The following is an 18582-nucleotide window of genomic DNA, read 5'->3' as shown; positions in this document are numbered from 1 at the left end:
CTTGTCAAGTTGCTTACTTCCTCATAACCTTAGTATGACTAGAGAATTAATATATATATATATATATATATATATATATATATATATATACATTCAGTCTGATTCCCTGGCGGAGTCCTGTAGTGCCTCGAAGTTCCACTGCAGATCACGCTGACACTGCTCTCTCCACTTGTAACTGTTCTTTAATTCAGAAGCGCGCAAAAAGGAATACAAGGGCGGAAAAATAGGGGAGGAAAGGATAGGTAAAGCGCTAGGGAGGAATTGGATGAGTCCCAGAAAAGAAGATGGAAGTGTTCTTTTGAAGAAGTAACTCAGTCTCTCCAAGACAGCCTGGAGTCGATAAATACTAAAGAGCTTACTTGAACGTTGAGTTGACTGACTCAAGAATACTTAAGTTCAAACTGCCCGACTTCTCTGAACAGACAGTTCTTCAGCAAGTCTTCTGTGGTTCAACCGAAACGGTGAAGCACGGAGCTCTATTACTAGTCACTCTCTCTCTTCGCCAACTGCTGAATTCTTCTTCTGACTATGAATGGAGACAAGCTCTCCCAAAAATAAGCGGCAACAAATAGCCGCAACACTATTTCTTGCTCCGACACTCAGAGCCTCCGAAAATTCCTGGGTACTGTTTCTCTGGTAAATTGAAGTGCGCAGCACGCTGTGCGCGCACGTTGCTTCACGCCTCAATTCTCGCGGGAGTTATTATGCAGGCTAAGATTGAGAAAACAAGGCGGCCATCTTGTAATGTGTTTCTAGCGCGAAACTAAATGTCTTTCCAAAAACTAACCCACTGCGGTCTCACCACCAACCTCACCCTTTTCCTTGGGGGTTTACTTCGTTTACAGGGAAGAAGGAAAAGGGAATTTACATGGTTCCTGACAGCTACGCAGAGGGCCACGGAGTTGAGAACAAACTCCGTGGAACTCCATGAAGCTCCGCTATGCCACCCTCCTCCCACCCCCTCTATTAACCATTGCTTAAAACTGAAATAAGACTACTTTTGAAGTAAATAAACACCACTTACCTTGGCTGTGGCGTCCCCGGGCTGCTCTCCTCCTCTTCATCGCTGTCTCTGGGGAAACTGCGTGCGCGCCCAAGCATGCGCATTTCTCATGAGAAATGCGCATGTGCGGGTGCGCGTGCATGCACAGTTTCCTTAGACATGGTGATGAAGAGTACATGGGTCATTATACATTATCACTGATACTAACTTGATGAGTTCCAAACATAATGGAGGACAGCACCTCATATAATTTTAAAGCAAACTTTGTATTCCTTATAGTGTGTTCTTTTTACAGCGACATGGAATTTGTATGGCAGGTATGATTAAATGTGCAAAGACATGAATGTTAAATAAAATGTTCATGAATAATATTTCATTACCTGTTGATTTTTATTGACATACTATACTCTCAATACTACAGCACGCAATAAAGTGTAATAAACAATAAATATAGAAAAAGGTGACTACGACCAGGACTTTAAGAAGGGAGGGTTCTGCCAGTCTGAGTATTGGCAGTAATTAAAAAGGGTGGAATAGGTCCCTTTCGGGCTGTATATTTAGCGTCCTAATTTGCAAAAGAACCCTATCAGATCAGCAAAGCTAAGTTCAATAGGGAGATGAGCAATGGAAATTAATGTCAGTATCTTTTGTTTGTAAAAGTTCTCCTTCCACGCTATTTAGCACCACTGTGGAAGAGTCTGCATATGAATCTAAATATGTTCAAATGAGAGAGAGTCTGCATATGAATCTAAATATGTTCAAATGAGAGAAGGCTGCTTTCCCCCTGTGATCCCTGGCTGGATTTTCTAGCAGCCTTGTATTAATTTGCTAACCTGTGTCCTTGCACCTTTCAGCGTCTCTGGCAACATGCTGAATTTAACAACCTGTGAAGCAATCTGTTCACTTGATTTGTTAGGGCCATTACCTTAATTACATTGGCCACACCCCTTGTAAAATATGCCTTCTGGTCACATCTTTCTGCCTAAGCCCCTGTTAGAGTCTTCCCCCCCCTCCCCAATTTTTTTATCCCGCTTAAAGCCCTGACTACTACAGTAGGGCTTGCGTAAGGGCGTGGCAGTAGACCAGGATTTTAGTAGAGCAGTGGCTTAACGCAACTTGAGGGAACCCCCTGAAAAGTACACAGAGGGCCCCCTGGACCCAGTCAGGATCTCTTAGGCCAGGGGTCCACCACCAGTGCACAGTGCCGGAGTGGCCCCCTGGAGCTCAGGGCTCCCGCACTGCGGAGACTAATGTTACACCACTGCAGCAGAGGTGGCTTAAGTATAATAATTCACACATGGAACTAGAGGAACCTTTCAGTGAAGGCCCTATTTGGTCGGAAAGATACATCACGATACAGGAAGTTTTCATAGTCCGGACACATTAATTTGATGAAAGGGGCTGCTTCATCCTCCTCAGGCTGTCTGAACGGCTTTCAGGCTGTCCCAGGATCTCCTTCTTGTGTCCTTGCGCTGGGGTCCGATGGAGTTGCTACCACTAAATTTAAGGGCGTTTGCTCTTCCTGCTTAGATCTTTCGGTTCTTGAACGTAAAGATAGACCCCGGAGTCCGTTCCCTAGATAGAGGCAAAAACAGGACAGGATGTTGAGACATTTTCCCAAACAATCTCAAACAAACATTTCAAGAGATGTGTTTCAAACTATGTGCACAAGTTGTCTTAGGATGCCAGATAGTTCCAGGACTCAGAATACATAAAAAGAACTTTAGTTCTTCTCATGGAAAGCTAAACATTTGCAGTCTCTATTTTTCATGAACTCTTTTTCCCCTGACTACGGCCTGCAGTTCTATTCTGCAACCATAACCTTTCCACTCCTAGGGGCAGCTCCTCCGCAATGGCAGAGGAGCCTCCCCCCGCTGCCTGGCTCAGAGCCAACAAATGTAAAATAAAACGATGTTCTTGCATTGTTTTATTTTGAATTTGCCGGCTCTTAGCCAGTGCTGTAGGGATGGGCGGGGCCTAAGCATGGTGGGGGGAGGAGGATTGCTACGAGCACTCAACTCCCTAAGTGCTCATGTGTGTTTGGCCAGCTGTCTCAGACCAGCTGCATTGAGCCCGCTCATGCCAATCTATCCCAGGGGCTGCTGGGACCCAGGAAGAGGAGAGACGGTGAATGCGGCGCTGGAGGCAGCTAAAGGTAAATTTTTTTAAATATATTATTTTTAGCCCCCCGCGTGAACCTCCCTCCAGTGCTCCCTCCAGAAAGCACGCTTTATGGATTTGGTGTAATCCGTTCAGTAGTTTTCGAGCTATTAACCGAAAAGGAAATTTGTATGTATAGGGGCATGGTTCCTCCACAGATCCAACCGTGGCGGGTCCGAGTATCTGGAGGGGAAAGGAAGGCCCTGATTGACTGGCCGCAGCTTGAAAGAGAAGTTGCAGCTGCCATTTTGTTTATCGCATCAGCTGGGTGGTTTGAAAATACGATGGGAAACACATATAAGGGTTTAGGATACAGGTCTCCGGACCCCAAAGAACAAATAAAGAAGTCCTTGATGGGGTTGCTTATAAGCCCAAAATTGCATATTTCTTTTTGTCACAAACTATTAACCTGTGGATCCTCCGTGGATTTGGGCTCCAGTAGAAAAAAAGACATCGAAACTCACTAATAAAAGCAAAAAGTTACATGGACATTATAGAAAGGCTTACGCTTTACCCCTATAAACCCATAGAAATTCAGCAGTTATAGCTGTACTTATAGTTAGAGTTATGTGAAGAAACTATAACTCATTCCATTAAGTAACTTAAGACAATGAGTCATATTTCCGTAACTTAAGTATAATTGTAAGTATAACAATAACGGATGAACTTCTATGCATTTGTAAGTGAGTGCCCATCTGTTATTTTGCTTTGTGTAATATTTGGATGTATTGATAGCCCTGCCGGAGGAACGCGCACCATTAAGAGCGCCAGCGTCCAAAGTGAGGGTCGGACGGAACGACATGTATATATATATATATTATATGTATGTATGTATGTATATATATATATATGTGTATATATATATATATATATGAACGCTCCAATTGCACCTTTAATCAGGAATTCACTCACGGACGGGTGCTTTAAATGTGGCGGTGCCCTCCACAAATTATCACAGCTCTCATTCTCCAATATCAAAGAGAAATAAGCACTCACGGGAAACGCTCACTCGGGATCTTTATTCCGAACCAAACAAACGCGTTTCGGCGTCCTGCCTTCTTCGGTGTTTGTCGACACAACTGGAGGCCGCCATGTTTTATACAGACTTTACATCAAATGTGTTACAAGAGAAAAGGGACTTCACCAGTATGGTCGCTGTATGGCCATTTTGTAATGTGCAATTTAACATTCCATCCTTATTGCTTTGTATTGTATTACAGTTCAAGTGGAGGAGACAAGTCTACAGTGATACGATGCTCAAATTATTAATTGCTTTAAAATTGTAAAATTACAACTTTTCAAATTGCTCAACAATGATCGTAAATCATCATATTTACATGCCGTATATCGGCTTTGACACCGCTTAATACCAAATTTCTAAGCAGAGTCACTTTTACCCTGTATGGGTATGTTAACAGTCACTGAGTTAGTCTATTGCAACATATCCTTGTTAGCTCGCAATTCATCTCGCCGTGGATCGGCTTATGTCCCTTATTGTTATATAACACATTTTAATCATTCTAGCATGTTATTTTCATAATCTTTTATCAAAATCTTGATAATCAGCGATTACTCCACAAATTTAATTTCCAAAATTACAAATAAATCACAAACCATTACACATATAATCCTTATGCTAAATGTATTAAAATTCATTGTCTTCTCATCTCTCTCCTCATTAGCCAATACAATTGGTATACCCAATATTTCTATGTTCTGTTAAATTCATAAATCACCCCTCAGATACCCAGATGTGATGCTAGTTCCTCCCCACTGTTTAGACCCCTCGGAGACTTTGTCTGACAGTCCACTATATAGCGTGGGCCCGATTCACAGAACTGACTTAAGACAAAATCCTAAACTTACTACCATTTTGGTATTCACAGAAGGTACTTACTCATTTTGGTATTCACAGAAGGCACTTACTCATTTCACAGAATTTAGGAGTCCTAACTTTAGGACTCCTCAATGCCTTCTGTGAATACCGAAAGTCTTAAAGTTAGGATTTTTCTAATTGTTCTTTTTATCTTTACATCTGGGATGCTATAGGAGAGGACCCTCTTGCTATTAGAACAAGGCTTACATTTTCCACATGGGTAAAAACCCCGCATTCCTCTCAGGGTTCCCACACCATGCAATTCTTTCTCAAGATGGCTCAACAACAATTTATCCCTCAGTGACCGTGCTTTCTTAAAGGTCACCAATGGATATGTTGGAATATCTTCATTTATGACATTATCAGTTTTTAAAATGTGCCAATTTTTTCTGAGCATGTGTTTCAAATGATTGGCCTCTGCCGAATAGGTGGTTACCATCCTGAACTTGCCCTCTTGTGTTTTAACTGACTTACTTTTGGCCTCTAGATTATCTTTAAGAAGATGTTGTCTGGAAATTCCTCTTACTTTCTTTAAAGTGTTTTCCAGGAGCGTGGAGTCATACCCTCTTTTTACAAATCTCTGCACACATTCTTTGGCTGCTATTTCAAAATCACATAAGCGTGAACTATTTTGCTTTAATCGTAAGAGCTCTCCGTAAGGGATGCTTTGTATCAGTTTTGGTGGATGGTTGCTAGTCGCATACAAGGTTGAATTCCCTGCTGTGGTCTTACGATGTAAGGCAGTGTGTATTTGTAAATAAAATAAAAAATCTATAGCCGTCCTCGGGAGATGGGGTCCCCGGGGCCTTAAAGTGGCCTTAAAGTGGCCGGAGGAGAGGGGCTACGCAGCCCCCCTCCATAAAAATATTCAAAACATTTTTTTTTAAAAGGGCCATGCCCTGGGGGATGGGGTACCAGGGGCAAATTATGGCCACGGGTGAGGGGCCACGCGGCCCCCTTCCCGATTTGAAAAAAAACAAATTGGAGGCAGGCCCTGGGGGATGGGGTCCCCAGGGCCAATAAATTAGAAAAAGAAGGGGGGCTACACAGCCCCCCTTCTAAAAAAAAACAACAAAAAAACGATGGGACCGGGCCGGAGGCCACGCCCCCTCCTTACACCACTCTGTAAACACGCCCCCTGGCGCGTTTGCAGAGGGGGAACTAATTGCCCTTGAATACTGGGGGTCCCTGGGGGCCAACTAGCCCACCAGGAACCTCCAGTATGCACCACGGGGCTGCGTTGCAGAGAGGTGTAATGAGGCCACGCCCCTTTTTACACCTCTCTGCAACGCAGCTCCGTGGCACTTACTGGAGGTACCTGGTGGCCTAGTTGGCCGCCAGGGGACCTCAGGATTCAAGGGGACTTAATCCCCCAACTTAAAACACGCCACGGGGCGCGTTTGCACAGTGGTAAAGGTAGGGGGCGGGGCCTGAGGGGATATCTGTGCAAACACGCCCTGTGGCCCGTTTTAAGTTGGGGAAGTCATTCCTCTTCAATCCAGAGGACCCCTAGGGGCCACCTAGCCCACCAGGTACCTCCACTAAGCGCCACGGAGCTGTGTTGCAGAGTGCTGTAAAAAGGGGCGTGACCTCTGAACACCTCTCTGCAACGCAGCTCCCTGGCGCATACTGGAGTTACCTGGTGATGATTTTTTGGAAGAGCCACCACACCCACCACGTTTTTCATCTGTGGTGTGGAAATTTTTTACCTATCCTGAGGGGCAAACAAAGACCAATGCCACCTTGGTGACGTGCAAGATCTGCCAGAGAGTGCTGTCTCGAGGCGATCCTAACAAAAAGTACTCATGCGGAACAGCTAGTATGATGAAACACCTAAGGACCCTTCATCCGGTAAATCTTGCTCGGGAGGAATGCCGAAGGATGAGAGTCGCACCTGCTCCTTCTAACTCACCGCAGCCGAGCACTTCAAGAGTGCATCCTTCAGCACAAAATTTGGACATCCGTCCACAATTCCAATTTTTTAAAGTGCTCTGCGTTAAATGCAATGCGACTTTATGCTACGTGGAGCAGCCTATCGATCTGATCTGCCGTAGGTCACCATTGCTAGTTTTTTTGTTATTTTTTTCCCCTGAAGTTCATTGCTTTGTTCCTCCTGTTCTGTTTTTTCCAGAAAAACCACAACAACAAAAAATTGTTCAGAAAACTCAACAAAAAAAAATAAAAGAAGAAAAAAAAAGTTCTTCTAAGAACTAACTTTCCTGGTTTACAAAAAGATCTATATTTCTTTGTTAGTGTGTGAAAGTTTAGATGAATGTATGTGTAGTATGTAATTGACTGAATGAATGCATTAGTAGAGTATGGTGAATGTATAAGTGCAGAACTATGAGGAAGTGCTGCAGCAGCACACAGTAACCTCTTTAACTGCAGTGCGCTGTAGTACTTCCGAAGCACAGGGATGCAACATATGTACATAAATATGTTGCAAATCTATGCTTCTCTCTGCAGGGCTGCTTAAACTGCAGCCATGTGGTGACACAGGCACCCTTGCACCATAGTGCAAGGATATCTGTGTCATGTGCTGTTTGTTTTTGTGCAGGAAGACACACCTTCCTGCACAAAAACAATGAGAAAACGCATTTTTCTCCTTCAATGTATGCTGAACATTTTAGCATGCATTGAAGATATAAAAATGTGGAGAAATAAAAACAATTCTCCTTGTTGTGCTTTCCTACACCAATTTTAGAATGGTGCAGCATTCACACACATATCGAGATTCATGATTTCTGATAAATCTAGAGATGTGTCTTGTTCTATGAGTATTCATTGCAATCATGCACAACAATACTTATAGAACACCCTTTCAACACAAAGTGGTGTGTATGATGAGGTTGTATTTACATGGAGTAGAAAAAGTGCACAAAGTGCCTTTTCCTCTCTTTGTAAATATGAAAGAGTGTCTTGCGCAATATCTATGTTACAAAAAGTGACATATTTCTGTTTTTAAAATTGCTTGCGAATGATAGAAGGTAAGCACAGAGTTTTGTCTGCAAAGATGTTCAAAGAAGAATGATTGAAATGATTGCGGTCCTTCAATAGGTACAATGGGAAATATTATGAATCCCTCAAATCTCTTTTTTTGCAGGTCACATGATATCCGATTACGGTCAGATTTCAAAACTACATAGGTATAAACAGAGTGTTTTTAAAAACGTGTTTAAACTTTGTAGCTTCTAGCAGATCTCTCCAGTCTGCATATTGATACTTAGTTAAACTTACCTTTACAGTAACAGAAATAAAAAATGGTATACATTTTTTTCAGATTTTGTTTCCAATCTAAATTGATGTAAATTGCTTATTTTAAAATTAGGATCTGTGAAAGAAAAGAAAAAAATAGTTATCACATGTAATAATACTGTTTTTACAACACAGCATAATTTCCACAAAGTAATTTATTTGCCTTTTGTGCTGTTCTCACAATATATTGAATTTCACTAGAAATAGTGATTTCAATCGTACTCATCACTTAACAGCGGGCAAAAAAAAACAATCAGAAAGATTGTTAAAAAAACCCAACATGCTATTCTCAGTAAAATACCAGAAAATACAAATCACACATATATGAAATGCTTACGACTAACAAAATATTATCACTTTAACTTATAAAAACTGTAAATGTTGCCGCTTTAAAATATTCACCGAATCAATGACCACCAAAAAGTCCATAACTCAAACATATACCTTTCCTTGAGGCCAAATGGTATTTTTGCACACCTTTTTTATGTAAATTGTCCAATGGCAGTCCTATTAAATTATTATAATAAATTCCTCAGAAAATGAATTATCTTCCTAAAACTTTGACTTTAAAAATATTAGGTAGGAATTTTGTAATTCCCTAGGCAAACGTTTTTTGAAAAACCGACTGGGAATCATTACAAAGTGTTCAGCCTTTGTCACATTTTAGATAGGCAGTGTAATGTCCAGATATGGTGGAAGGACCATCATGGAAAATTATAGCAATTGCTACAAAAGTCCTTCCTGATATTGATAGTTGTGCTGCTACAAATTGCGTTATTAAAGTATCCAATTTTCTTCCGTCAGCTGTACAACGTTGCATCATTAAAATTATGTATTTGCCGTATTTTGTTAAAAATAATGTGGATAACATTTCTGATTTACATTGGCTACACTCCATGTTTTGATTTGCACCTTTAACTAATTTATTGAAAGACACTGATTTACAGTCTGGTAATGTTAAATACAGAAATCTCTCAGTGTCTACATTGGTGCAACATGTATGCATGCAATTTTCACAATAATGTTCCCATTTGTAAGAAAGGCCAAACATATTTTCTATTTCTACACCTTCATTTTCAAAAATGGTAAGAATATACATTAAAAATTCCTGAGCATCTTGTTGGATATTTTGTGAAAATTGTGTAGAACCAGAACACACATCCAAAAGATTACGAACATCTGAAACAGATTGTATTTTACTTGTATTTGTTGTCAACTTTTCATAAACAGAGAACAAAATCTTTTTTGCCGATTCTGCATAATTTGTTCTTGCAAACCTTCAAGATAAAAAACAACATTGACCACTACATTAGCATAGCAGGTGACACCTGAACTATTTTCAAACTGATAACCAACAATCTCTTCAACAGTGTCCAATTTCTTTTTACTTGCAATCACAACATTATCTTGTTCTTTTCCCTTCTCAACAACTTCAGAACAGATATTCTCAAACCTTCTTTTTCGACCAACCACACGCTTTTCAAATACAGGATATTGACCTAAATTTGGAGCATACACCCTTCTTAACCTATTATACTCTTTTACACAGTTTGCATCTGCAGTAACCTTTGTCTCATCAAAATCAATCAAAAACAAACCAGATAATGTTCTGACTCGCGACAAAGCAACATATGCCATACCCTCTTTAAATACGGTAGATCCAATGTTCACCAAAGCACTGTCTACACTTAATGCTTGAGATTTATGAATAGTCACTGCATATGCCAGAGAAAATGGAAATTGTTTCCTATGGACATATAAATCTTTAACAAGCAAAAAACGAACTGAACAACAACCAATTTCTTTAACTTCTTCAATCTGATCAAATTTAGTTTTTAAAAATTCAATTCCTTCTTTTTTCTGATAATTAACAAAATCCACCACTTTACCCAGTGCGCCATTAACTAAACCTTTCTCTACATCCAAATTACGCCTTAAAATTACCCGACAGTTTACACACGCATATAGTGTCTTTTCTAAACCAGCTGTTTTAGATATTTTTTTTTCTAAACAATCCAGTTTTTTTTCAACTTTTCCGTCAAAATAATAGTGATTCCTTCATGCTGTATTTTATCGATGGCTTTCATTTTTACAATTTCTTCATTTTCCAGTTTCAATAGTTCTTCGTTCAATATGGTACACTCGCGCAGTGTTGGCATTAAGCAAATCACTGATTTATTTTGAGCAATTTTCATGTACACTTTTGCAGCAACTGCATTTTCATTGGGAAACACATTGCAAAGTAATCGACTCTCCAAAGCTTGTTTGCCTTGTTTTGAAAGAATTCCAATTCTTATATCTTGAAGAATACTTCCATATTCAGCATCATTTGCCTGTCGCATATTTGTTGTCAGTTCTTTGTATTCAAACTTACTCCAAATGTTCACATTACCAACACTGCCAAGAGACTTTCTGGTATCTTCATGGGCAAGTGTTTTAAATACCGGTTGTCCTTTTACCGGAGTCAGTTGCAGTAGATCTCCAAAAACTATGACGTTTTTTCCTTCAAATAACATGTCATACTCTGTTTTAAGAATTTGCTGCATTCTTAAATGCACAAAGGCAAGCATCAAGTTTGAAACCATGCTCACCTCATCAATAATGAGAAGTTTCATTTTCTTCAGGACTCTTGAAACTTCACAACAAGCTTCTCCAGATAGCTTGTGGTATTCCAATTTGTTCTCATGCTCTACTGGCAGCATTAGTAAACAATGTAAAGTAATTCCGTTAATGTTATGTGCTGCCAACCCAGTTGGAGCAGTGACAACACAAGACAAATGCGACTCAGTTGTTTTCTGCAGATAACTTGTAATTACTTTAATTAAGAAACTTTTTCCTGTTCCAGCCTGACCACTCACATACATTCGGATAGGTTGAAATGATGTACATGAGCACCCTCTCTTTTCATGAAGTAATCGATGGTCAATCTGCTCTTTCACTTGCTGATATATTTGTTTCTGTTCAACATTTAGTTTTTCTTCCAAGTTTCCTAACTGTATTACATCTTCTTGAGCTTGATACATTGCTGTTTCCACCTCATTCATTGCAATTGCTGATTCATTTTCAACAATTGGTTGTCCTAGTGAACTTTGACTGTCTTGAGAACTGTCTCTAGCAATCTCGGCTGCAATTGTAGCTTCTTGATCAATTTCATCATTCAACATTTTCACATAATTTGCAAAAGCACTGCATTGTATGCTATCTTTACAAGCATTAAATGAATCTTCATAGCTGTGAAAATCTCCAAGTAATTCCAGTTCTGAACGCCATGGTTTGAACATTTGCAAAAGGGCTAAATAGTAAAATTTCCTTTTGCCAGCAGTGTCGCAACTCAGTTTCCTGTGATTAATTAAATTTCCTTTCCTTTGTTTCACCAGACATCCTTCGGAACCAATCACTGCATATTTTCCATCGTTGATGTTCTCTGTAGTATTCCGTTTAAAAGTGTTGTTTTGCAGCACTTCATAGAGACACATGTTCTCAAGATGATGACTTCTATTTGGGTAGTATGTGTCCAACATATTCGTTTTCAAAATATCTGTACTTTCTGGTTCTTTTTCTGCTAAATATTCAATTTCTTGAACAGATTTCAGTACCCGATTTCACATTCCTGCAAGACCTAGACTCACCCAAATGATATTTCTACTTTTGGAATATAGACTTGCAGATGATAACCGATCTGAACATTCATATGCTCCAATTTCACAATGCAATAACATCTTCAAACTGAAACTGTATAATTTCTTACTTAGAGTCTTCTCGTGAGAAATCTCTTCCCACATTTCTTTCAATTCAGTCTTTTCTGATTTAGTAATGTAGGACGTTACATATCGAGCAACAGCAATGGAATTGTCCGCAACATACTGAATATCCATGTCAAGCGTTCCACATTGATAAAATAACTGGATTGTAGTCATTTATGTATTTCGATTCTTCGCTTCTTCTTAAGTTGTAGGTATTTTTCGGAATGTCGCATAGCTGACATAAAACTGTTCACTCTTCCTTTGGATAATACAGGACGTGGAAATCCAAAACGACATTTAGTATAGAACTTATCCTTTGACTTGTACTTTCGTCGACAGTAATTTCCACACCTGTGGCTTTGGAATCGTAAGACTTGTTGTTTTAAGTTTTTACCTTCTCTGCTATTGGGTACAGCACATGTAGCATAATCTTCAATGAAAGACAATACAGTTTCATCTGAATCTGTTCCAAATTTGGGGGCGTCCTTGATCCATAACAACATATGTATATGAGGAGCACCTCTTGCTTGATACTCCTTTCTCCAAAAGAAATCCACAACTTCGCCAAGAGGAGGATTCTTTTTATTGCAGATGAAAGACATCATAGCTTCAAATCTATGATTGAAATATCTGCATACATTGACAGGATCCAAAGAGCACAATTCTCCAGGTGTCTTGTATTCAATATTTTTTATATTGGAATTTGCCTCTTGAAGAAATTCAAGTAAATCATCCCAAGCATACTCAGCACAGGAGTTCCCAAGTTCCGTAGCATACATTTCAGTTCTCCATGTCGACATTACCAATATTCATTAGTCCCACGCTGACATGCCATCAGATTAATCAACTGAGATTCTAAATGATCATCTCTCTGATGCACTTTATCCATAAAATCCTTTGCAGTTATATTTTGAAGATGCATTCCAGTTTATAAAATGTGATTTACTGCATATGAAAGTCCAGACAAGTCACTTTCAAACAGAAGATGAAACATATAAGGGATACATTGTCGAAATCTTGGATCTTCTGCATATAATCTTGCTGTCCAATATTCAGATGCAGGAATCTGCACAGGACGTTCATCATATCGTCCACCTTTTCCTGTTGGAAACAACTGCGGGAAACAACGAGCTTCCAAGCTCTCTTCCCATACACTCATGGGACTTCCTGTTGCTTTTTTCATTTGAAACAACTCAATCGTATTCCCCATCACCTCTTTGGAATGAAGTGGATGTACACTGTAATGTTCATAGATTTCTTCACAACTGGACATGTCCACTTTTTCTATCTGTCCACTTAATGTTTCAGTATCTTCTCCTAAATCTATTTCTTCTTCTCCGACAAACACATTTCTATAGTACTCATTATTTTTTAACAGATACAATGACGCCTTTTGCACTTTTCTAACATCCACTAACTCTTGCCAGATTTTCTTATTCTTAGTAGGAACACCATTGACTAGTGGCTCATTTTCTGCATGGTCTACACCAATAGTTGCAATATTTTTCCTTAAATCTAACGGTAAATACACAACTCTTCAATCCTCTTTGCAACTCTGATGGAGGTAATTTACCTGTTTTAGGCTCCATACGAACAATAGCCTGAAACGGATGAACACATTGAATGACAATAGACTCATAAGTATTTAAATCTATCAGCTCTGGCGAAATAGCAACAAACTCTAGATTATTATGAACAGCTCTAGCAGGCATTTTATTCTCATCTAATTTGTTATAACAATATTTGCAAATACGCTGCTCAGATCCCAAATCAAAACAATCCTCTACCAACAAATCAGTTGTAAATTCCATCCACTTATCATTATCTTCTATTTCACTTTTTAAATACAGATTGACACCCCTAGTCTGATTTTTATAGTGACTTCGCCGACAACAAATACAAGAAACATTTGGCCTTTCACCTGAAATTACCTTAAACGTTGTGATTTCATCCTCACATTTTTTTGTAATTACGGGTTCTATATTGTCTTCAACATTTTGTTCTACTAATGTGTCAGTTTCTGCACTCTCTTGCTGAGGACCAAAGTAACAAAACTCAATATCATCACAAACCTTCTTCACATCTGATACTGACCCACGTAAAATTGCACTGTTCAACTCATTTAACTTTAGTGCTGGACTTTTTGCATAATACAATCTTCTCACTAACTTCCGCCTTTGAGTATGATGTACTGCCAGCATCCTGAAATCGTGAAAAACACTTTGACAAACTTTCCTAGAAAGGCAAGCCAGAGAGTGACCTTGCAAATCAGTATTTTTTCTCACTCTGCAAGGGTCTAGTCCTTGCAACACCTTAATCTTTTGTTTAACACTTTTTTTAGTATATGCTCGTAAAAAACTACATATTTTTCCAATAGATTCCTGTCGTCCACTGCAAATACTACTGCAATCCCAAGTGTACACAGGGGGCCCGATTCACAGAACAAACTTAAGACAAAATCGTAAACTTAGTACCATTTTGGTATTCACAAAATCCACTTACTACTTCTGGTATTCACAGAATGAACTTACTACTTTTGCGATTCACAGAATAAACTTACTACTTTTGCTATTCACAGAATGGATTTACGACTCCTAACTTTACGTCCGCACTCGGGCCGGAAATTCCGGCCCGGAGGCGGAGCTTCCGGCTCGGAGGCGGAGCTTCCGGCCCGGAGGCAGGGCTTCCGGTTCGGAGGCGGGGCTTCCGGGCCGGAGGCGGAGCTTCCGGGCCGGAGGTGGGGATTCCTGCCAGTGGCGGGATCTCCGCCACTGGCCGGAATCCCCACCTCTGGGCCGTAAGCTCTACCTCCGGGACGGAAGCCCCGCCTCCGGGCCGGAAGTCCCGCCTCCGGGCCAGAAGCTCCGCCTCCGGGCCGAAAGCTCCGCCTCCGGGCCGGAATTTCCGGCCCGAGTGCGGACGTAAAGTTAGGAGTCGTAAATCCATTCTGTGAATAGCAAAAGTAGTAAGTTTATTCTGTGAATCGCAAAAGGAGTAAGTTCATTCTGTGAATACCAGAAGTAGTAAGTGCATTCTGTGCATACCAAAATGGTACTAAGTTTACGATTTTGTCTTAAGTTTGTTCTGTGAATCGGGCCCAATGTGTTTAGGACGTCTCCGTAAAACTTCATCAGCTATCACTTCTTCTGCATTTCTTTCAACCATTTTCTCTTTCTCAATTGGACAACCATCTCTAACCTCATAACCTCTACCACTGGTGTCAACCGCATACAATAACTTTTCACTCTGTAAATAACTCTCTTCATTAAAAAAAGGCTCTGAACTGGAACTGTGTTTCCATTCTCCCAAAAAAACATCACAACATTGTTTTTTATTAATTACTCTTTTCCTCCTACTTTTGGCCTTCATTACATGGATTGGTTTATCTAGCGATCGAATTCTGTTTAATACTAAAATGAATAGTTTCCTTTTTACTTCAAAAGCCTTTTCAACAATGTTTTCAATATGCTTCTTCGTTTTATAAAATAGAGCTCTCTTTTTATATTTCTTCACATCTTTCAGCAAATTATGCACTACTCTCTTGTAAAATATTTTTTTGCGTAATTCCTTATACTGATTTTGCCTTCTTTTATCATACTTTGTCTCCTTTGACTGACCATTTTTTTTTTTGCTTTTCCTCTTATTTTGAATTTTTTTCTTAGTTGAAGCATTCTCAGTAGTTCCAGCGTTCTGTACATTCTGTTTGGTCCTACAAACATTTTTAATAAATTGCTTTGTGATCTTACCAGAAGATTTTTTCCTTTTAGCCACATTATATTGTACATTCAATACTTGTGGTGGATGTTTCTTCAAGTAATCCTCCTGTCTCTGTTCTTTTCTTTTTCTTTTTTTTTCTGGCATGATTTCTCTATTTTAACATTGAAAAACAGTATCTGTAAAAAAGAATCACAAAAAAATGTATATTAATAACTTACAAATGTATACTACTCTATTACTGTAGAAACACATTTTATATAAAAAATGACTAAGAAACTATAGCCCTGAAGCACAATTGTAACAATGGTTAAGACACTACATGCAAAGTGCATACTACTTTGAAGCAGTTCATGCCCTAAAGCCTACCTAACTAAAAGACTACATGCTAACAGACTGAATGATTACAGTACTATAAGGAGACACACTGGGTGAGTGACAGGGTGTTTGCTAGAAGTGTATGAATACTGACATGGATATTGATGGTGTGAAACACAAGTGTGTAGGTGATTAGAGACCTACATGCATAGTGGACATGTGTTTGAATCCATCCATATGTTAAGGCCTGTCTCAGTTCAATAGTACTTGGATACTGACTGAATGTTTTGAGTATTGCAAGGAGAGTACCAGGATGAATTTATAAGTATTTTTATTTTTGTGCAGTAAATACATTAGTACATTGTGGTGAATAAGTCACTGGAGAAGTATAAGGGGAGTGACAGGGTGTTTGCGGGAACTGTATGAATAGTATCTGGGTTTTTGAAGCTTTGAAAGACAAGTGTGTAGGTGGCTAGAGACCTACATGCATACTGGATAGACATTTGAAACAGTCCATAGAGTAACACTTGTATCACTCCAAAACTACGTGGAAGTGCATGAATACTGACTGGGGAATTGAAGGTGTGAAAAACAAGTGTGTAGGTGGTTAGAGGACTGGATGCATAGTGAATAGGCGTTTGAAGCACTCCATGTGCTAAGGCCTGACTCACTGCATGAGTACTTGGGTACTGACTGAATGATTAGAGTACTGCAAGGAGAGTGCCTGGGTGAATTTATAAGTGGTTGGCTTTTGGTGCAGGAAATACATTAGTACATGGTGCTGAATGAGTCACTGGAAGAGTGCAAGGGGAGTGATAAGGTGTTTGCTGGAGTGTATGTATACTGACTGGGGAATTGAAGGTGTGACAGACAAGTGTGTAGGTGGTTAGAGGACTGCATGCATAGTGAATAGGCGTTTGAAGCAGTCCATGTGCTAAGGCCTGGCTCACTGCATGAGTACTTGGGTACTGACTGAATGATTAGACTATTGCAAGAAGCGTACCTGGATAAATTTATAGGTGTTTCAGTTTTGGCACAGTGAATGCATTACTACATGGTGCTGAATAAGTCACTGGAACAGTGCAAGGGGAGTGACAGAATGTTTGCTGGAAGTACATGGATACTGACTGAGGAATTGAAGCTGTTAAAGACAAGTGTATAGTATGTTAGAAGACTGCATGCATACTGCATAGACATTTGAAGCAGTTCATGTGGTAATGCATGGTTCACTACATGAGTACCTGGAAACTGACTGAATCATTAGACTACTGCTAGGAGTAAAACTTTTACATTTTCAGTTTTGGCGCAGTGAAGAGAATAGTACATGGTACTGAATCAGTCACTGGATGAGTGAAAGATGAGTGACAGGATGTTTATTCAAATATATAGATACTGACTAGTTAATTAAAAAACTGAAAGACAAGTGTGTAGGTGACTAGAAGCCTGTATGCATACTGTAAAGGGGTTTAAAGCAGCCCATGTTGTAAGGCCTGGCTCGCACCATGAGTACTTGGATACTGACTGAATGATTAAAGTACTGCAAAGAGAGTGCCTGGGTGAATTTATAAGTGTTTGGGTTTTAGCGCAGTGAATGGATTGGTACATGGTGCTGAATGGGTCACTAGAAGAGTGCAAGGGGAGACACAGACTGTATGCTGACTGGGGCATTGAAGTTGTGAAAGACAAGTGTGTAGGTGGTTAGAGGACTGCATGCATAGTGTATAGGCGTTTGAAGCAGTCCATGTGCTAAGGCCTGGCACAGTGCATGAGTACTTGGGTACTGACTGAATGATTAGAGTACTGCAAGGAGAGTGCCTGGTTCAAATGCTTCTCTCACAATGGTTACCCAAATGCACACAGACTCACAGTGTGCTTCTAGACAAGCAACACTAACCCTAGGAGTTTACCAAAACTCATTCACTACTGTGGAAGGGGTAAGGGGGCTGCACACAATCTACATATTTCAGTACTGCACTTTAGTTTCAAAGCTTGACTCACTTTATCAATGCATAAGCAAAGACTGGCTTGTAATGCTACTAAAACTTGACAACACAACAGGTTTCAAAAGAGTTATCTGCCAGCAAATACATGATGTTACCAAATGCTTCTCTCACAATGGTTACCCAAATGCACACAGACTCACTGTGTGATTCTAGACAAGCAACACTATCCCTAGGAGTTTATCAAAACTCATTCACTACAATGGAAGGGGTAAGGGGACTGCTCACAATCTATATATTTCAGTACTGCACTATAGTGTCAAAGCCTAACTCATTTTATCAATGCCTAACAAAAACTGGCTTCTAATGCTACTAAAACTTGACAACATAACAGGTTTTAAAACAGTTATCTGCCAGCAAATACATGATGTTACCAAATGCTTCTCTCACAATGGTTACCCAAATGCACACAGATTCACAGTGTGATTCTAGACAAGCAACACTATCCCTAGCAGTTTACCAAAACTCATTCACTACTGTGGAAGGGGTAAGGGGACTGCACACAATCCACAT

General features: G+C 39.8%; 1 protein-coding gene across 1 annotated transcript in view; it reads right to left on the bottom strand.

Annotated features, from left to right (window-relative positions):
• Window positions 1–1250: 1250 nt before the first annotated feature.
• LOC146858394 (transient receptor potential cation channel subfamily V member 1-like) overlaps window positions 1251–18582 on the bottom strand; it is a 536776-nt gene continuing 519444 nt past the window's right edge. Inside the window, 2 exon segments of the mRNA XM_085649314.1 lie at window positions 1251–2471; window positions 2474–2578. Coding sequence (XP_085505440.1) covers window positions 2419–2471; window positions 2474–2578 — 158 coding nt within the window. The 3' untranslated portion in view covers window positions 1251–2418.

The sequence above is a fragment of the Triturus cristatus genome, chromosome 3_2, assembly GCF_964204655.1.
Source record: "Triturus cristatus chromosome 3_2, aTriCri1.1, whole genome shotgun sequence".
In the NCBI taxonomy this organism is placed as follows: Eukaryota; Metazoa; Chordata; class Amphibia; order Caudata; family Salamandridae; genus Triturus; species Triturus cristatus.
This window is presented reverse-complemented; position numbering and strand designations above follow the sequence as displayed.